Source organism: Cervus canadensis, chromosome 33, assembly GCF_019320065.1.
Source record: "Cervus canadensis isolate Bull #8, Minnesota chromosome 33, ASM1932006v1, whole genome shotgun sequence".
Classification (NCBI taxonomy): Eukaryota; Metazoa; Chordata; class Mammalia; order Artiodactyla; family Cervidae; genus Cervus; species Cervus canadensis.
The window spans coordinates 18,617,273-18,639,893 of NC_057418.1; the positions used below are offsets into that span (position 1 = coordinate 18,617,273).

The 22,621-nt window shown below is 38.4% G+C and overlaps 1 protein-coding gene across 2 annotated transcripts in view; it reads left to right on the plus strand.

The window, feature by feature from the left end:
• Nucleotides 1-22,621, plus strand: part of GRM1 (glutamate metabotropic receptor 1) — a 411,831-nt gene that overhangs the window by 287,819 nt on the left and 101,391 nt on the right. For both annotated transcript variants that reach the window (XM_043457395.1, XM_043457396.1), the window contains exon 4: nt 15,673-15,908. In XM_043457395.1, the coding sequence (XP_043313330.1) occupies nt 15,673-15,908 (236 nt within the window). The remainder of the gene's footprint in view (nt 1-15,672; nt 15,909-22,621) is intronic.

Genomic DNA, 22,621 nt, shown 5'->3' on the forward strand with positions numbered 1-22,621 from the left:
CTTTGGCCCATTTTTTTTATTGGGTCATTTATTTTTCTGGAATTGAGCTGCAGGAGTTGCTTGTATATTTTTGAGATTAATCTTTTGTCTGTTGCTTCATTTGCTATTATTTTCTCCCAATCTGAGGGCTGTATTTTCACCTTGCTTATAGTTTCCTTTGTTGTGCAAAAGCTTTTAAGTTTCATTAGGTCCCATTTGTTTATTTTTGCTTTTATTTCCAATATTCTGGGAGGTGGGCTCATCAGAGGGAGCCTGCTGTGTTTAATGTTCAGAGAGTGTTTTGCTATGTTCTCCTCTAGGAGTTTTATAGTTTCTGGTCTTACATTTAGATCTTTAATCCATTTTGAGTTTATTTTTGTGTATGGTGTTAGAAAGTGTTCTAGTTTCATTCTTTTACAAGTGGTTGACCAGTTTTCCCAGCACCACTTGTTAAAGAGGTGTCTTTTTTCCATTGTATATCCTTGCCTCCTTTGTCAAAGATAAGGTGTCCATAGGTTCGTGATTTATCTCTGGGCTTTCTATTCTGTTCCATTGATCTATATTTCTGTGTTTGTGCAGTACCATACTGGTCTTGATGACTGTGGCTTTGTAGTAGAGTCTGAAGTCAGGCAGGTTGATTCTCCAGTTCCATTCTTCTTTCTCAAGATTACTTTGGCTATTCGAGGGTTTTTTGTATTCCATACAATTGTGAAATTCTTTGGTCTAGTTCTGTGAAAATACAGTTGGTAGCTGGATAGGGATTGCATTGAATCTATAGTTTGCTTTGGGTAGAATAGCCATTTTGACAATATTGATTCTTCCAATCCATGAACATGGTATGTTTCTCCATCTGTTTGTGTCCTCTTTGATTTCTTTCATCAGTGTTTTATAGTTTTCTATGTATAGGTCTTTTGTTTCTTTAGGTAGATGTACTCCTAAGTATTTTATTCTTTTTGTTGCAATGGTGAATGGTATTGTTTCCTTAATTTCTCTTTCTGTTTTTTCATTGTTAGTATATAGGAATGCAAGGGATTTCTGTGTGTTAATTTTATATCCTGCAACTTTACTATATTCATTGATTAGTTCTAGTAATTTTCTGGTAGAGTCTTTAGGGTTTTCTATGTAGAGGATCATGTCATCTGCAAACAGTGAGAGTTTCACTTCTTCTTTTCCTATCTGGATTCCTTTTACTTCTTTTTCGGCTCTGATTGCTGTGGCCAAAACTTCCAACACTATGTTGAACAGTAGTGGTGACAGTGGGCACCCTTGTCTTGTTCCTGATTTCAGGGGGAATGCTTTCAATTTTTCACCATTGAGGGTGATGCTTGCTGTGGGTTTGTCATATATGGCTTTTATAATGTTGAGGTAACTTGTAACTTTTAATATTCTATAATTATAAATAAACTTGAAGTTGTAAGCAAAGTAGAGACTCTGTATGTTAAGTGCTTATGTGGACATTTTGAACAAAACCCATGCATATCAACATTTAAAAACTTTTAATGGTAAATGAGTTTATTAAATTATCTAATCTCAGTTGGATAAACAAAGATGCTTCCATAAGATTATGCATGTATAAACTACTTCTTTATTTTGTTTTTCTAAAATTCCTTGTAGAATAACCAGCCTCACAAAAGTCTATTGATGAAAATAGAACAAGAGATTTTATAGAAATTTCAGCAAGTTTTGGATATTTATTTTAAATTTTGGAATCAAGTAAAGTGAATGATGATATATTTTTAAAGGTCATTCTTAATTCTTTATCAGTAACCAGTTCCAATAATTTATTCCATAATTTTTGGTTCAACTTAAATTATCTTTTGTTGAAATATGTGAATTCTGGATACATTAATTTCTTGCATGAAGATTTTAAAATAAATGGTAACTTTAGTATTATTCCATCTGCTACGGACTGAATTGAATATCTGCAAATTCATCTCTTAGAGCCCTAACCTCTGATGTGACTGTATTTGGACATACGGCCTTTAGGAATTTAAATAAGGTTAAATAAGGTCATAAGAGTGCAGCCCTGATCCAATAGGATTAGTGTCCTTGTTAGAAAAAGCACCGGAGAGTTTGTTCCCTCTCACTGTGTCTCTGTTTATGCCAAGGAAAGTTCATGTGATTACATAGTCAGCAAGCCAGGAAGAGGGCTCTCAGCAAAGCTGAATCCATTGGAACCTTGATCTTGGACTTCTGAACTGTGAGAAAATTAATTTCTGTTGTTTAAGCCACCAGTCTCCAGCTATGATATTTTGTTAGGTAGTCCAAGGAGAATAAAGGAATCAAATTCATAGTGTTTGCTGACAACACTTTGCAGATGATAATATCAAGATCATTTTTTTACTTATTGACCATTATTTTAAAGTTAAAACTGTGATACAATGCAGGAAACCCAAGTTCGATCCCTGGGTCAGAAAAATCCCCTGGAGAAGGAAATGGAAACCCACTCCAGTATTCTTGCCTGGGGAATTCCATGGACAGAGGGGCCTGGTGGGCTACAGTCCATGGGGTTGCAAAGAGTCAGACACAGCTGAGCAGCTAACATAGCAATCTACAAAAAAACCTGTTCTTTGCAGTTTCTAACTTTTTTTTTTTTTTCAGTTTCTAACTTTTAATTTTGCTCTTTAATCTTAGTGTACCTTTGGAAAAGTAATTGAATTATTGCTTTTCATACAAATATAAAGGTTATTAAGTATATCCAAAGTATCAGCCAATACAGCAAGTCAGACTTTCCTATTAATATGTTTAAATGTCAGAGCAAACTTTGTTTCCTGAAGAAACAAAGTGCTTATTTTGCAGTTTAGACACTCCTGACACAATTTCTTTCTTCAATACCAAAAATAACTGTTTATGGTCAGATTCCATATTATCATAACTGGCTGTGTGGGGAAAAACATAAAAAAGAATCTCCAATTTGTAGTATTTACTGGTTTACTTCATGGGAAATAGATGGGGAAACAGTGGAAACAGTGTCAGACTTTATTTTGGGGGGCTCCAAAATCACTGCAGATGGTGATTGCAGCCATGAAATTAAAAGACGCCTGCTCCTTGGAAGGAAAGTTATGACCAACCTGGATAGCATATTTAAAAGCAGAGACATTACTTTGCCAACAAGGGTCCGTCTGGTCAAGGCTATGCTTTTTCCAGTGGTCATGTATGGATGTGAGAGTTGGACTATAAAGAAAGCTGAGTGCCAAAGAATTGATGCTTTTGAACTGTGGTGTTGGAAAAGACTCTTGAGAGTCCCTTGGACTGCAAGGAGATCCAACCAGTCCATCCTAAAGGAGAATCAGTTGGGTGTTCATTGGAGGGACTGATGCTGAAGCTGAAAACTCCAGTACTTTGGCCACCTGATGTGAAGAGTTGACTCATTGGAAAAGACCCTGATGCTGGGAGGGATTGGGGGCAGGAGGAGAAGGGGACAACAGAGGATGAGATGGCTGGATGGCATCACCGACTCGATGGACATGAGTTTGAGTAAACTATGGGAGTTGGTGTTGGACAGGGAGGCCTGGCATGCTGTGATTCATGGGGTCGCAAAGAGCCAGAGACGACTGAGCGACTGAACTGAACTGAACTGAACTGAACTGGTTTACTTGAAGTGTGTATCACCATTGTTGATAATTTTAGTCTATGAAGACAGTTTTCAGAAGAGAAATGCTAATAGTCAGTTCTGAGAAGCCAATATAGGGTCTTACATAACTCAAAATTTATGCTATGTCACTAGCGTTGTTTACTTCAGCTGACTTTTTTTTTTAAATCAAGACTTTCTCAATGAGGGAAGCATTGCACTGATTTGCATTCTCTCACAAGGGACATAACTTAGGTAAGTACTTCCAAATGTTTTCCTGATGCTGACAGTTGCAACATCAGAACATACCTTTATATAAAGCAGAAACTGTCAACCACATTTGTGGATAAAACAATTCTTCATAATTTTATAAAATTTAGAGCTACTTGTACTTCTCAGCCATAAAGCTGAAAGAGAATTTAAATCAGAGCAGAGATTTATTTCTTCTAATTTTTATCATTTTCAAACCACACATATACTAAAAGAACTGCCACAAAAAACAATATTTGCACATTCATCAACTTACAGTGAAAGAATGCTTTGCCAGTTTTATTTATTCAGGGAGTTAGTTTTCCACATCATTAGGCAGTTTGGGAAATCATCAAGCTATGATGGTATCAGAAAGTAGACCTTGAATTACCTTCTTTACCAGAATCATTGAACATTTCTAAGCAAATGCAGTCATTCACTAATGTCTTATCAACTATATATGTATTTAATTTTTAGCAATTGCAAATGCCATTTCATATAAAACCCATGAAACACTAATATTTATGCATGGAATATTGAATATATGCTTTTATCAGATTTTGAATTCAATGCCTTGTTTTTCAAATGATTCTTATGGTTTTAAATTTTAATCTTTTATGTTTTGTGTATACAACAGTATACATGGATAAGACATTGCAAGATCCCCAGTGGAATACCTGAAACTGCAAATAATACTGATTCATATATATACTATAATTTTTCTATACACGCATACTATGATAAAGTTTAATTTCTAGATTATGCACATCAAGAGATTAATAACAACAACAAATAATAAAATAGAATAATTATCCATTCGTCTGCTGATGGGCATCTAGGTTGCTTCCATGTCCTGGCTATTATAAACAGTGCTGCGATGAACATTGGGGTGCACGTGTCTCTTTCAGATCTGGTTTCCTCAGTGTGTATGCCCAGAAGTGGGATTGCTGGGTCATATGGCAGTTCTACTTCCAGTTTTTTAAGAAATCTCCACACTGTTCTCCATAGCGGCTGTACTAGTTTGCATTCCCACCAACAGTGTAAGAGGGTTCCCTTTTCTCCACACCCTCTCCAGCATTTATTGCTTGCAGACTTTTGGATAGCAGCCATCCTGACTGGCGCAGAGACATTAAAAAAAATAGAATAATTAAAACAATATTCTGTAATAAAAGTTGTGTAAACTGGTTTCTTTCAAAATATCTTATTGTACAAATTTAATGCCTTTTCCATCTTCACTAAACACTTGTCATACACTGTGGTTGTCACTTTTTCAGTTTGAGGTACAGTAGCTAAATTAGCACAAGTTTCTTTTTCCTTCTTCACAATTTCATGGAAAGAAGATATGTTTTTACTTTAGATCTTAGCAACTTCATCATACAGTTTTTTTCTTTCCTTATTAAGTTGAGAACTTTCACCTTTTCACTTAAAGGAAGCATTTTATGCCTTCTCTTTGGTATATCTTGATTGCCAATATCACCACTCTTGGACTTTGGGGCCATTATTATTAATAAGTAAAATAAGGGTCACTTGAACACAAGTAATATCTCAGTAGTCAATCTGACAACTGAGATAAGATGGCTACTAAGTGACTAACAGGTAGGATATCCTGGAAAAAGGGTATTCACACCTTCGGCTCAATGAAGCAGGACCTCCAGAGATTTCATCATTCTACTCAGGTGTTCACCCATGTCTCTTTGCGACCCCATGGACTGAAGCCCACCAGACTCCTCTGTCCATGGGATTTCTCAGGCAAGAATACTGGAATAGGTTGCCATTTCCTCCTCCAGAGGATCATCTGGACCCAGGGATTGAAACTACATCTCTTGGATTCTTTACCACAAGCCTGAGAGGCCAGGATTCTCAGAACAGCATGCAATTTAAAACTTATAAAATGTTTATTTTTTTAATTTTTCATTTAATATTTTCAGACCATGTTTGACTGTGGAAAACTGAAACAGAGGAAAGCAAAACTGTAGAAAAGGGTGCTGGGAGGGGGGTGGTAGGGTGGGGGAGTGGGTACTACAAACAAATTCATTTTGATGATTTCACAAATTCATTAGCTAAAATAGCCTCACAAATAATGCATTATGGTTTCAGCATTTCATCATCAATTAGGAATAAATTCAACATATAAGCCAATATATTTTCAGGTAAATTTCATTGGAACTCTTTTTGCCCTGTTTCTATGAAATCGAAATTGTCCACATTGTCCACATTCAAATACCATTGCCACACTCAGCAAATTGTGTCTTTTCGTGTAAGGAAAAATTCTGGTGAAGCTTGTGAGACCACATACAACTGGAATTAAAGTAAATAATGAAAATTTTATTTCTCTGGTATAGAAAGTCATCTTGTATGATAAGTTATAAAACAGTCAATTAAAATTTAATGTCATTGTAAAAGCAAACTGATAAAAAATAAGTATTTACTCTCAGATTTTATATAGTTTGGGGTTACATTTGGCAAAGTAATTTCAAAAGGTCACACGTTGTAGCTGAGTTCTACTGCATATGACTGTTGAGTCACAGGCAATTCACCATATGAATTGGAAAAGGAAGTGGTTAAACCCTATTCAAAGACATGAGTCCACCCATCAGGTTCTTACACCTTGCAACAATGTCTAACTGCTTTAAGTTTTTCTAAATGCTTACTCTCAGTATCTCCTCATCAATTAGTAACAAATAGTTCATGAACTGGCACCAATATTTGGATCACACTGTTCAGTACATTGGTTACATCATGAGATTGATGATAAAGAACTGCTATATCTAGTAAGACTTCATCATGACCTATATATCATGATAAGTATTTTATATGGATTATCTAGTTTAATTCTGACACAGCTCTTAATAGGGTGACATCATTTTCATCCCCAATTTATTATAGGTGGAGTAACAGAGGCTTAGAAAGTTTAACTAACCAGTCCCTATCCTCACATTATGTCTTCATATTAGCTGAATGAGAGACGAACTATGATGCTACCTCGGTAGTAGAATTTTAAGGAAGAAAAAAAGACCTATTTGTCCACAAGTAGTTCCCCACAGGCCCACCCTTCTTTTACACTGGCTTGAAATTGTCATTAATACATGAGAAATGGCCTTCAGAAGGTTTAAGAAATTGCCTCCATATTTGCAAGGCTGTGTCCACTGTTTATCAGTAGACATCTTTGCCCTACATTTTTGCTAGGAGAGGAAGATAATCACAAGTCTCCAGGTGGCAGATAATTCCAGGCTCAGGATGACAGAGGTGGGTTAGGTCTTGGAGTGAAGAGTAGATGAGAAAATAAGGATACCTGATGTGACCTTGATCAGCTTCAGCTGCTTGAGAATTAATTCCTTTCATTCTTCCTCTTTTGTCTTTCGATATCTTCCATTTTTCTCCCCCACCTTCTTTTTCTACTGAAACATCATAACTTTAGAAATAAGGCTTCTGTTTGAATTTTGATTCCGTTTGTACAGAAGTAAAAAGTGACACTATCCCCTCATTCTCTTTTGCTTTTCAGCAGGCAGAGTGACCTCTAAATGCCTGTCCTAGATAATTAAATAAAGATACCTACATTTTTTTTCAGTTCTTTATTCATGGCAATAACTAATTTTAAAACTAAATATAAACTAATTGTGACCCCTACCCCAGTTCTTGGTTCATCAACACTGTCAACTAAGCCTTCATCAGTTCAGTCACTCAGTCGTGTCTGACTCTTTGTGACCTCATAGACTGCAGCATGCCAGGCTTCCCTGTCCATCACCAACTCCCAGAGCTTACTCAAATTCATGTCCATCGAGTCAGTCATCCACTGAGTTGGATGAGATGCCATCCAACCATCTCATCCTCTGTCATCCCCTTCTCCTCCTGCCTTCAATCATTCTCAGCATCAGGGTGTTTTCAAATGAGTCAGTTCTTCACATCAGGTGGTCAAAGTATTGGAGTTTCAGCTTCGGCATCAGTCCTTCCAATGAATATTCAGGACTGATTTCCTTTAGGATCACTGGTTGGATTGCCTTGCCATCCAAGGGACTCTCAAGAGTCTTCTCCAACACCACAATTCAAAAACATCAATTCTTCTGTGCTCAGCTTTCTTTATAGTCCAACTCTCACATCCATACATGACCACTGGAAAAAGCAAAGCTTTGACTAGATGGACCTTTGTCAGCAAAATAATGTCTCTGCTTTTTAATGCAATGTAATTAGGCTGTGTGTGCATGTGTGTGTACATGTCTATGTTTGTTTCTACATTTTTTCATCTGGGAATTCTAGAACCAAAGAATCTTCACAGGTACCAACACTCTAGTACTTTCTAGAACAAACTTTCTAAAACAAATCTAATCGTGCCACATTCCTGCTGAAAATCTGAGTAGTTTTTCATCATCCTAAATGAAATCCAAAACCCTTAACAAAGATGTTAAGGTTCTTCTAGGTCTCATCCTTTTGCTTGTCTTATCTTTCCTTACCTTGAATGCTCTAGACTGAAAGCCTCACTGTTGTTTGACAGTTTTGTTGCCTCTTTAGCTGGTCCCTCTTCCAGTCTTCCCTTTTACTTGTGCAACTTCAACTCATCCTTTAGGTTTCATCGTGGATGTTATTTCCCCTTGGGTAAAATCTCCCTTGGCAAGACCCCTTTGCTCCTTCTCTGTGCTTCTGCAGCCTATCTTCTTTTTCTTTCAGTAAGTGCAACTCTATGGCTATTGTGTATTTAGTGGCCAGACTACCCACCCCTATAATTACCTTGATGGCAGGAGCCTTGCCTCTACTTTTGAGCAATATTATCTGCAGCAGTCAGCAAAATGCTGAACTCAGGCAAGACTCTCAGTGAATGAATGTTGAGTGAATAAAGCCATTCTCAGTTATTATTGAAAATGCTGTCATTACCTCCGAAATATTTCTCATAATTGACATCGCTTGACTTAAATTACATTACCCTATGTTCCTTCAACCTTTGTAACTATAGTTAAGCATTGTAATTTATGGAATGTTGTGCTTGTCTACATGTGTTTTTAAAAATATTATTTTTGTTATGCTTTTCTTCTTTCCCTGGTTATATGATAATCTTTGGATTATTTTTAAAGAATTATAGTTTTATTATCGGGTACACACAGTCTCTTGAATTCATTACACAAATCAAGTTGCTTTACTCTCAAGACTGTAATTATTTTAATTGAACATAAATAAGAGTTTCTAAAATGTTTTTGTATGGCTTTTAAAATGAATACTATTGCATTTTTTTACTATCAGTTTGCTTATTAAATTATTTTAACTGATATAATGCAAAAGTAACAATTCTACAGCCCCTATCAAGTTGGAATAGGGAGAATAAAAAATAATATTCTCTTATTAATATCAGAATTTATCGAGTAGAAGGAATCTTATTATAAGTTTTGACTGTGAGATTTCACAGGACTAGAACACTGCTTTTGTGAGAAGAGAAGAGTAGCCTTGTGAAAGGATTGCTGTTTAAAATGTTGAGGTGGGGGGGATCAGGAGCCCTGTGTGTTCGTGAGGAAGGCTTAAGGCATGTGGCTTTCCGTTAAATGTTCGCCCTGATCATTCACAGCTCCATTTCCAGAGCCCAGATAGAAAATGAGGTCAAAATTGGGAAACGGAGCAGCAGAAGCTACTAGAGGCTGTGAATGTGCCTCATATGAGTTCAGCCCTGACTGAGAATGATCAGCACCCGGCACAGCAGGATTCAGTCCAGACTCCTGAGGTTGAGCAGATGCCCACGGCACATCTGTGGCCAAGCACTGTCTACAGCATCACCACCACCTACTTACCACCACCACCCTACTACCACCATCATCCTACCACCACCATCACCCTACAACCACCATCACCCTACTACCACCATCACCCTACTACCACCACACCACCACCATCACCCTACAACCACCCTACCACCACCACCACCACCCTACCACCACCACCACCACCACCACCCTACTACCATCATCCTACAACCACCCTACCACTACCACCACCCTACTACCACCACCTACCTACCACCACCACCACCACCCTACCACCATCACCCTACAACCACCCTACCACCACCTACCTGCCACCATCACCCTACTACCACCATCATCCTACCACCACCACCATCATCCTACCACCACTATCACCCTACAACCACCCTACCACCACCTACTTACCACCACCACCCTACTACCACCACCATCCTACCACTACCACCCTATTACCACCATCACCCTACAACCACTACCACCACCACCCTACTACCACCACCACCACCACCATCACCCTACAACCACCCTACCACCACCACCACCACCACCACCCTACCACCATCACCCTACAACCCACCTACCACACACCCTACCACACCACCCTACTATCACCATCATTCTACCAGCACCATCACCACCACCATCACCCTACAACCACCCTACACCACACCTACACCACCATATCCTACCACCACCATCACCCTACAACCACCCTACCACCACCACCCTACCACCACCACCCTACTATCACCATCATCCTACCAGCACCATCAACCACCACCATCACCCTACAACCACCCTGCCACCACCTACCTACCACACCACCCTTAACTACCACCACCCTACCACATCACCCTACAACCCACCCTACACCTACCACCTACCACCATCACCCTACAACCACCCTACCACCACCACCCTACCACCATCACCCTACAACCACCCTACCACCACTACCCTACTACCACCATCATCCTACCACCACCATCACCCTACAACCACCACCACCACCCTACCACCATCACCCTACAACCACCACCACCACCCTACCACCATCACCACCATCACCACCATCACCACTACCACCACCACCACCACCACAACCACTACCACCAGCCTTCCAGAATCAACAAGGAAAGAAAAATCTATAATAGGCATCAGGAGAGCTGCTGGCTCACTGCTTTCAAGTGTGCTTCATAGAGAATTCACCAAAACAATATCCCCATCAAAAATCCCAATACTACACCTAAACAATGAAAAATTTTCAAAAGTCTCTGTAAATATGTTTAACAAGTGGTATACAGAAGAAATGTTTAAAATATGTACAGACAAGGAGTTGCTTTAAGGATGTTCTTCTGTGACTTTTTATTTGTTAGTATTCCCTGACATCTCACCTGTGATAGATTTAAGACCTCATACAAAACTTGAGCAATTAACACTTCAAAGGATATTCACCAACTAATCTTAGTTTGAATATTTTCTCTATCATGTTTTGGTTGTCCTTGATTTTATGACCTCTTGGATCTAACACCAACTCTAATTTCTAGAAGAAGGTCATCTACAGGGAGCGGGAAAGGGCTTTGTCCAATGGCAAAGGGGATGTAGAGATTTCCCCACTAAACCCCTTGAAGTTTTCCCAACTTCAGGTTGGCTGTATTCATACATAAAAGTTTCCTCTTATGAAGTCCTTCTCTGTATTGGAGTACAAAAGGTCAGGAGGTCACACTTTCTCTGCTTCCAGCACCGACATATGCTACTTGCTTTTACAAACTTACGGATTTTGTCTAAAGAATGAAAATAAACATTAGAGAAGGCTCATTTCGTTTCATACTTTTAAAAATTATAGGTTTCTTATTTGGACTATAAGCACGCATAAAAGTCTAACATAATATTAAAACTTAGGAGACACAGACTTTATCCCTAAGCTTAACATCACAAAAAGTAATTATTTCCTTCAAGTAATAAGTCATCTTGATTTTAAATACAGATTCATAGACAGGATTTCTTGAAAGCCTAAACTGGTTTTACTTTTCCCTCCTTTTCAGTATGACATGAACAATAAATCTCATCCTCAAGCTGCTATAGGTGTAGTTATGATATAAATGTGAATAAATCTAAATAATTAAACTAGTTCAAGCCTTTCTAGCTAGAGGATATGGAAAGATAAAAGAGTGGGCCTTTTTTTCTCTTCATCTATTTGATTGGCAATCATTTTTCAAGGATTTGTTCCCCAAAATACTCAGGTCATTTACCACCAGGGGCAGAGCTAAATGACCTCAATAAATAATAGTTTTACAATACCTTGAGGACCTCCTGTCATCCTCAGGCTAACAATTCCTAGGACGAAATTTTGCCCACATCCTTACCTCTTGCTAATGTCTCTATATGCTCCAATGAACAGACCCTAAATTCTTTGAATGAGTCTTGGTCTTTCCTGTGTGCTGGATAATCTTTCAGGAACCTTCTTCCCATCCGGATCTGACTAATGCCTACTCATCCTTTAGGTCTCAGTTCAGACATCACTTTCTCAGGAAAGCCATCCCTAATCATCTCTTCACCCACACTCACATATACACCAGACTAATTGGACTCTGAAGCCCCTCCTTCTCCAATTACTGGTCGTTTCTCCTTCTTTACCTCCATAATATTTGCAAGTCTTGTTTAATGTCTGTTTTCCCCAAGTCTGTAACACTAGGGAGGAAGAGGATAGCATTTCTCATTCTCAACTGAATCCTGAGCAGAGCAGAGCATCTGGTACATAGAGGGTGCTAAGTAAATGAGGAAGGAAAGAAGGGAAGAAGGGAGGAAGGGAGAAAGGGAAGAAAGAGAAAGATCCATGCAAAATATTGAAATCTATATTTTAGTGGATTTATGAGATGCATATAGACATTCTCTGGTCTAGCTAGACTATACCTTACTTCAAAATTCCTTTAGTTCTGAATCGTGTTACATCAACTATACCTTCTACAACCCTTGATCTGTTGAAAATGCAGTTACTTTGTGGTTTACTGGTAAGATTCTAGAATGAAATTATACCAGTTAGCTCAGCTAAGTGGAGGAGACTTCAGGTAATAAGGAGAGGAGTGAGCTACAGTCTGTCATATGTATTTGACCCAAAACTTTCTCTGGCAGAGAGTAAATGTTTGTGTTCCAGAAACTGCAGGGCACCACTCAGTGGATAGAGGAATATATCCATTTCTTGACCATGACACTCTTAATGTTCTTCAAAGCTTGACTAGACTTTAGACACATTTCTTCCTGACTTTGAGCCTCTTAAGGTCCCTTTTCTCAGAGCTTTTACTTTCAAAATCATGCCAGTGTCAATTCTTTCTCTGTCCCTTTGAAATGTAAAATTTCTCCCAACCTCTGGCTAGTTTTGCAGAGAGAAATTTCTTCTCAGTGACCTAGGATCCATCCCTTTGAAATGTGATCATTAAGAGTGATGTTGTTGTCATTGTTTAGTTGCACAGTTGTGTCCGACTCTTTACAATCCCATGGACTGCAGCACACCAGGGTTCCCTGTCCTTCACCAACTCCCAGAGTTTGCTCAACTCATGATACCATCCAACCATCTCATCCTCTGTCATCCCTTCTCCTTTTGCCTTCAATCTTTCCCAGCATCAGGGTCTTTTCTGGTGAATCAGCTCTTCCCATCAGGTGGCCAAAGTATTGGAGCTCCAACTTCAACATCAGTCCTTCCAATGAATACTCAGGGTTGATATCCTTTAGGATTGACTGGTTTGACCTCCTTGCAGTCCAAGGGACTCTCAAGAGTCTTCTCCAACACTTCATTTCGAAAGCATCAATTCTTGGGCATTCAGCCTTCTTTATAGCCCAACTCTCACATCCATACATGACTACTGGAAAAACCATAGCTTTGACTGGATGAAACTTCATCTGCTTTTTATATGCTGTCAGGTTTGTCATAGCTTTGCTTCCAAGGAGCAAGTGTCCTTTAATTTCATGGCTGCAGCACCATCCGCAATGATTTTGGAGCCCAGGAAAATAAAATCTGTCACTGTTTCCAGTTTCCCTATTTATTTGCCCTGAAATGATGGGACCAGATGCCATGACCTTCATTTTTTGAATGTTGACTTTTAAGCCAACATTTTCACTCTCCTCTTTCACTTTCATCAAGAGGCTCTTTAGTTCTTCACTTTCTGCCATAAGGGTGGTGTCATCTGCATATCTGAGGTTATTAATATTTCTCCCAGAAATCTTGATTCCAGTTTGTGCTTCATCCAGCCTGGCATTTCGCATGCTGTACTCTGCATAGAAGTTAAGCAGGGTGACTATATACAGCCTTGATGAACTCCTTTCCCAATATGGAACCAGACTATTGTTCTATGTCCAGTTCTAACTGTTGGTTCTTGACCTGCATACGGGAGACAGGACAGGTGGTCTGGTATTCCCATCTCTTTGAGAATTTTCCACAATTCGTTGTGATCCACATAGTCAAAGGCTTTAGCATAATCAATGAAGCAGAAGTAAATGTTTTTCTGGAACTCTCTTGCTTTCTCGATGATTCAATGGATGTTGGCAATTTGAACTCTGGTCCCTTTGCCTTCTCCAAATCCAGCTTGTAAATCTGGAAGTTTTCAGTTCTCATACTGTTGAAGCCTAAGTTGAAGGATTTTTAACATTACCTTGCTAGCGCATGAAATGACTGCAATTGTACAATAGTTTGGACATTCTTTGGCATCACCCTTCTTTGGGATTGAAATGATAACCGACCTTTTCCAGTTATTAAGAGTGCTATTAAGAGTGATAGTAGACCCCTATCTCAGTTTCCGTGGAAAGATGGGAGCCTAGTTTAGATAAGTGACAGTTATCAAAGGCAAATGGTTTATTCACATTGGCCATCCTCCACTCTGAGTCCTTTCACACTTCCTCTCTAGCTCGTGTGTGTGTGTGTGTGTGTGTGTGTGCACCCACGCACTCAGTCGTGTTCAACTCTTTGCGACCCCATGGACTGTAGTCAACCAGGCTCATCTGTTCATGGAATTTTTCAGGCAAGAATACTGGAGTGGGTTGCCATTTCCTTTTCCAGGGGATTATCCCAACCCAGGGTTCGAACCCACGTCTCTCGTGTCTCCTGTATTGAAAGCAGACTCTTGACCACTGAGCCACTGGGAAAGTCTCATGCTAACCCTTAAAAACCCTTCCAGGTTGTGTTTCAGTAGAATTGAGTTCAGTACTTTTGGCCTATTGAGATAGTCTTTTATAAACTGCTCTTTGCCTGTATAAGTCTATCAAATGCATTTTTTTCTTTGAACCATTCTTGGGAAGGGATCACAGCCACTCACATGAGGTTTGATCTGGCCCATATGTACACTTGAGTAAAACTGGAGGAACATCAATCATGGGAGATGTGAATGTTCTAGAAAGTGAACAAACTTTAAAGATTTGAACCTACAGATAAAGTGCCAGTGAACTCTCATTTAGCAAGCAGGAAGATTATTTTTATTTTACGGAGTTAGATTGTTTTCTCTTAATGCTGCTAATTTGAAATAGCATTAGGGAAAAAAAAGCATCTGGTTACTTCTAAGAGATGCAAATTTGAACAATATTCAGGAGCAAAATCTGTGGTTGTTATGTTTCTGAGATAAATCAATTTTCTACAGCATATAATGTAATTCGTATAATGGTCTTGATTGCAACCTTGAAACCTTAGCTCTTTTTGAGAAGACCTGAGCACCTGGGTTTTATTTTCTTCTGGTTTTTAGAGCAACCAAGGGGCTTTGTGGTCTAGTTGTAAACAGCACTGGGCTTGGGAGTCAGACTGCCTGGACCTATATCCGGGATTCACCAGGACTTCAGCTATTTGCTGAACATCTGACTCAGTAAAAGTGAGTAGTACTGAATCTGATGACTAGTACATGCTCAATGGTTAGTTCTTGTGATTGTTACTGTCATCATCTTCATCATCACTTTCAATATTGTGAAAAACAAACAAGATGTGGTGATTCTACAGTTTTCCACTCTCCACAAAAATAGTGATCGATGGATAACAATATTGGCTTAAACAAACTTTCAATCTTGCTGAACTGCTTCTATCATGCATAACTCAGAGCTCTATTTGTGAGACTTTTGTCTTTCTCTCTCCCTACCCCAATCCCCACATTTTTTTAGTGATGGATGGGCAGACAGAGATGAAGTCATTGAAGGTTATGAGGTGGAAGCCAACGGGGGAATCACGATAAAGCTGCAGTCTCCAGAGGTCAGGTCATTTGATGATTATTTCCTGAAACTGAGGCTGGACACTAATACAAGGAATCCCTGGTTCCCTGAGTTCTGGCAACATCGGTTCCAGTGCCGCCTACCAGGACACATTCTGGAAAACCCCAACTTTAAAAGAATCTGCACAGGTAACTCATCTTCACAAAATCACAGCTCAAATTTTGGTCATTTCCTCCAGCTTGTTCAATGAATGTAGAAGGTGCCAAGGCTGGAGATACAAAAACTAGATTTCCAATTTAATTTATAAAATGGCTAGAATGAGGAGGAAGTGTATGTTCCCCCAAGGATTCATGTTTCTGTATTCTGGAAACATGGAGACTGCTTTGGTCTCTGGTGGGACAAGTTATAAGAAATAACAAATAAAGGAAAAGCAAACTGAGAATTCAAGTATTTAGTATTCAGGCCAGAGGAAAGAGATTTATTGTCGGCATGCTTAGGAGATGTTAACCACAGTCATCAGTAAGCAGCACTGGTTTGATCTCTTTTTCTTCTTCATGACTTTCTTTTGATATGAAAGCCGAAAGAAGATAAGATGCCACCTAGGGTCACATCACCAACATGGGCATTTATGTGCATAGGTGACCAAAAAACTCAGTACTTTCCTCTGTTTTACAGATGAAAAAGCCTATAATTTCATCTTGGTAATTACCTAAGAATATGGCTAATTATACAAATTATTTTTAGCATTAATAGCATTCATATTTCGATATTAGAAAATCATTTAATGGTGATTCTCAGTGGGTCTAATATCCCCTCCCCGCCTTGCATGGACCACTAGAGGATGCCCAAGAAGGGCAGTGCATTGTTAAGATCTTTCAGAGCTTGATGAACTCCATAGCATGTCTCCCTTCTCCCTACCACCAGGAAATACCAGAGAATTAAAGACTTTCTATGACCAAATTTGGATTGTAGCACAGTGATGGGATATGGCTGAAAAGATTTTATTTAGAAATGTCTAGAATCTCTGTATGACAGTCTCTAGGTTCATCCATGTCTCTACAAGTGACCCAATTTCATTGGGAAAAACAAATATCATATATTAATGCATATATGTGAAATCTAGAAAGATGATACAGATGAATGTATTTGCAGGGCAAGAATAGAAACACAGATGTAGAAAATGGGCATGTGGACATGGTTTGGGGGGGAAAGGGGGTGGGGTAAATTGGAAGATTGAAATTAACAAGTATATACCACCATGAGTAGACAGATAGCTAGTGGGAAAGCTGCTATATAGCTCAGTGCTCTGTGGTGACTTAGATGGATGGGATGGGAGGGGTGGGAGGGAGGTCCAAGAGAGAGGATTATGTGTACATACAGTTGATTCACTTCCTTGTGCAATAGAAACTAACACAATATTGTGAACCAAATATACCCCGATTTAAAAAAAAAATCAGGGCACCAGCTGCAGGGGTTAAGACTCCGGGCTTCGGTACATCTAGGGCAGGGAGCACAGGTTCAATCCCTGGTCCGTGAACTAAGATCCCACATGTCATGTGGTGTGGCCAAAAGGGTTTGAGAGTGAGCTATACAAACACTTGGGAAGGGCATTCCAATCAGAGGGAATAACAAATAAACAGAGGCACTGGAATGCCTGGTTTAGTGGGAGAACAGTATGGAACTCAGGCTGCCAGAGCCAGTGAGTTCCTAGAATAACAGGAGGTGAGTAGGAGAGGCACATGGGGAAACAGTCCTGCAGGACTTCACTGTGCCTTGTGAAAACTTTGGCTTTGTTCTGAGTGTGATAGGAAGCCGCTGGGAAGTCTGAGCAGAGCAGAGACAGGATCAGTCTTACTTTTTCTGAACAGAGTTAGTTGCTGCAGTTTTTCAGTTTTGACAAAAGGGAAGCAGGGCAGTGAGGAGGTTGCTGTAATAATGCCGGTGAGAATGTGGTGGATTGGGCCATGGTTGTGGCAAGCAAGATGGAGAGGGGTGATTGATTCTGAGGCTCTTTTGAATGAGAGCTAAGGGCATTTGCTGACAGGATTGGCAAGAAAGACTGGTCTGAGCAACTGAAAAGATAGTGTCACTATTGATTGAGATGAGGAAGAATCCAGGAAAAGTACGTTTTAGGGATCAGGAGATAAATTTCAGATGAGTTAAGTTTGAGAGCCTATTAGTAATACAATTATATATATCACTGTGATATTTTGTTTCATTAGTAAAGTTCAGAATATTACTTTTTAAACATGTGTGGATGTCTTTATTTAGGGATTCCCAGGGAAATATTTTGTGACCTAAGCTTTTGAAACAAAAGTTAGAACTCTGCAGCCATGTACAATAATACTTCAGGTTTTCATTTGTCACATTACATTCAAATATCAAGGTTAATATCTAAACTTGGTTAACATTCATAGCAGGAAAAAAATGGTACATTCATGAATTGTTCTCATATTATGCTTGACTCACAAAGCCTTTTTAAGAGCTTCTTATGTGATTACAAAAGTTAATAAATATGCTTTTATTTGGATTTCATTCTGGAGTCAAGTTCAGCAAATATTTCCCTTTGTTCTTAGTTGTAAGGATGACAAAGGGCTTATTTAACTTTTTTACTTGGAAATAATTCATAAAAGTTTTCATCTTTTCTTCTGCAAAAATCCCAGACTTTTATCTTTAGTAGTGTTTATCTATATCTTTGTATGTACACAGTCGTATAAACTAACTCTTCAGTTTTAATCTCCATATGAAATTGACTTCAATTTTATTGCAGAGCAACATCAAATTTCACTTCATGCAACATTCTTATCTATTTGATATTCTTAAATATCAAATGAATTGCACAGTCTTCTAATGAATATGCAGGCACACTTATGAAAATTAATGTAAAGAAGTAGAAGCAACCTTTCCATACTGTTCATAGCTACACTTTCTGTCATTTATTTTTACCACTTCTAATTGGGTCATTTTGATGTTTTGGAAAGTTTTGATATTGAAGTTAGTTTCCATAGAAACCTTTGTTGAGCTTCATTTCAGATATCACTGTTTAAATAAAGAGTCTACATGCACTGGATTGTCAGTTTGAATATTAAGGGTCCTGAACTGAGGCTGAATAATTTGGGTATCACTGTAGCTAATTAAAAAGTATTTCATGCAAGGGCTACATCACTGCTTAATTAGTTGAGTCTATCAAGGGATTTGAGATGTGTTGGAAAAGCACTAACTGAAACATCGAAGTCTGATTTTCTGAAAAAGTAATCATTGCGAGGACAGTAGAAAAAGCAGGTACAAAGCAAGTCAACATCACTGTCTTCCAGTGAGTGTCTTAGTCGTCTGCAGCTTTTGTGTGGTGTTGGCAGTGACAGTGCTTTATCATTCCTGATAAGAAGTGCTAAAATGATTCCATGGAAGCTGAGAGAACAGTTGGAAGTTAAACAATTGGGTCCAACGCTGGTTCAGCCAGGCATCAGCCAGGTGACTTGGAGGACCTCGCTTAACCTCTGAGTCTAAATTTCTACAACTGGAACATGGTAGCAATTTCTACTTCACACAGGTGTGAGAATTGAATGGAATAATGTAAGTGAGATATTTTGCAACTTGTAAATCATTACATAAATGTAAGGAGTTATCATTACTGTTATGTCTTACCATATGACAAATAAGATACGGCATAGGTCATTTCATTAATATATACAGTTTTTGAAATTACAAATTTAATGTAACTACATTTCAGGCTATGTTAACTAGAAAAAAACAGGCACACAGCCCTTAATCAGTTACTCTTACACAGTGCCAATATATATATAGGATTAGCCCAGAAGTTCATTCAGGTTTTCCCACAAATGAACTTGTAGGCCAATCCAATATTTTCTTTTGTTTATTTTGTTCTATGTAGGCTTTTATGCTTTTTGTTCTGATTAGCAAAGCAGTACATACTACTATGCTTAGTATAGACAAATTGACAATATACAAAAGCATAATAAACATGAAAAGCATTAAAAATTGGCTTTTATATAGCCATTGTTAATTACTGTTGAATATTTGATGTATTTGTACTAAATACACTGTTAAGTTTTTGTTATATATTGCTTTTAAAAATGAATGCAAACTTTTAAAAAAATTACAAAGTTCTCTTTGTCATTAAATTCTTTCATTCTTAGTGGTTATATAACATTCTGCAAACAAATGAGCTATAATTTATTTAAAATCATTTCTTTTTCATATCTTCACAATTGAAACTAAAACTACAACGATACAATAAAAGTTCTTTCTTCTAAATTTTTCCTTTTTGCATATCAGATAATTTTCTTGGATACATTTCCAGAAGTTGAATTACTCAATCAAAAGACATGAACATTTATAAGGCTTTCTAAAATAAGGAATTCCAAAAGGCAACTCCCACCAGCACATTTTGTTTTGCATAATTATACTCAAAGTGTGTGTATAATTCTGTATCTTTATTTACTTAGGATCATGCTTTATTTTTTTGATGTGCTGTGTGGCCTTTATAACCACCATTTTAATAGCTCCATAATATTCTATTCGATGATTATACTATAATTACTTAGCCATTCTCACACAGTTGAGTGTTTAGGTCACTTCCAATTTTCCTTCTTATAAAAAAATCAACTCAGTATGGTACAGAAAGTTTTCATGTTTGTTGTTGTTACTATTTTTGGATTGTTCCCTCACTGTAGATTTCTGAATATATAATTATTGGTCTAAGAACATGATAGTTTGGAGGTTCCTTGAAAAAAAATATTATCATTATCTTGAAATATGGCAATATTAAGATTTACTGTGGCTAGCAGTATATTAACTGTATGAATATATTGGGTTCACTATGTTGCCATCAGCCTTTTTTATAATCTAGTGTATTTATAGGCAAAATTTTACCTTCTCTTCTTATTCTTTGTACCAATCAAGAACAGATGGTCACAATGCTTTTTAAAGCTAGTATATCCTTGTACTTGGTTATTATCCAAAACATAATGAAAGACATCTGTAACGCTTACCAATAACTGAGGACTAGTCAGTTAATGCCAGTCTGATATAACAAAATTTCAAGGCTTCTGAACTTGTATATTCTTGTCCAGGAACTTGGAGACTGCCATTCACAATTTCTAGATTGGTTACTAATTTTTATAAACTATTTGCCTCATCACGCTTTACACTTTATGAACTTTCTATTTTGAGTTAACTTATTATGTAAGTTTGTATGAAATTGGTTCATTACTGTTTGATTCAGATTAAGATGATCTATGAACTGAAATAAGTTCCAATTTCTTTCAGCCCAGTAGGACAAGTAATAACTTCTCTTTGCCTTTTGTGAGTTTGGCCCAAATATCAATACGCACTCCTGGAGAATATCATCAGCCTTTATCCATGACCTTGTGAATCTGGATTGACCTCACAGCTTATTAGTTCCAAATCTAGGTCTCAAGAGGCTTGACCTACTCCCATTCTCCTGCCTGGAGTCCTCCCTCAGCCCTATGTACAAGCCCGAGTTAGCCTTCTAGAAGATGAGAGAGAACATGGAGCAGAAATAGGATAACCTCTCTATTGAGGTCATCCTGAATAAGCCAATTCCCAGCCAAGCCATTAGCTTACTGTCTACACATGAAAAGCCCCCAGCTGAGATGAATCATGTACAGCCCAGAGCAGCAGAACACCCCAGTTGACCCCCAGACTCATGAACTAGATAAATATTGTTGTTTTAAGCCACTGAGCCTTGGGGTAGTTTGCTATGCAGCATTATTGTGGCCATAGATACCCGATAAAGGGTCTCCATTGCCTTATATTCCATGAACTTCACATGGAGCAATAGTTGGGTTAATTAAACTGAGGAGCAGAATTTCTCAAACCAGTGCTACAATTCTGTCTTACCCTACTGTAAAAAAGAATAGTACAATATTGTGCTCTGTATCTCATGGAACAAAGCTAAACATTTTTATAGATAATGCAATGAAGATTTCAAAGCCCCCAATCCAAGACAGTAAACTTATTCTCTACTTAGGAATTCAGTTGTACAGACAGTGCTGACAAATGGGGCACAGTTACAGCTAAGCCAAATAAACACCCTTAAAACAAAACAGTCATAGATTCTTGGACCATGCAGGTAGACGTTGCCCTATGGAAATATGTTTCAAAAGTCTTAGATGTTCTTTGTCCTTTCCAATTGCTATAAAAAATTACCATAGACTGGGTGGCTTAAGACAGCAAGCATTTTTTCCCCTCATAGTTCTGGTGGCTAGAAACTGGGAAATCTGGGTGCCAAGATGATCAGGTTCTGGTGAAGACTTTTTCTTGGTTTCCCTGAAGAATAGAGACAGGAAGCAAGGCTTTTTCTCACAAGGGTCTAATCATATCACAAGGACATCACACCCAAGATCTAATTATCCCCCCATGTCCCAATTTTTGGGACCCTGTGGACTGCAGAACTCCAGGTTTCTCTGTCCATCACCAATTCCTGGAGCTTACTCAAATTCATGTCCATTGAGTTGGAGATGCCATCCAACCACCTCATCCTCTGTTGCCCCCTTCTCCTCCTGCCCTCAATCTTTCCCAGCATCAAGGTCTTTTCCAATGAGTCAGTGCTTCACATAAGGTGGCCAAAGTATTGGAGTTTCAGCTTCAGCATCAGTCCTTCCAATGAATATGCAGGACTGATCTCCTTTAGGATGGACTGGTAGGATCACCTTGCTGTTCAAAGGATTCTCAGGAGTCTTCTCCAACATCACATTTCAAAAGCATCAATTCTTCAGTGCTCAGCTTTCTTTATGGTCCAACTCTCTCATCCATACATGACTACTAGAAAAACCATAGCTTTGAGTAGAAGGACTTTGTTGGCAAAGTCATGTCTGTGCTTTTTAATATGCTGTCTAGTTTGGTCATAGTTTTCCTC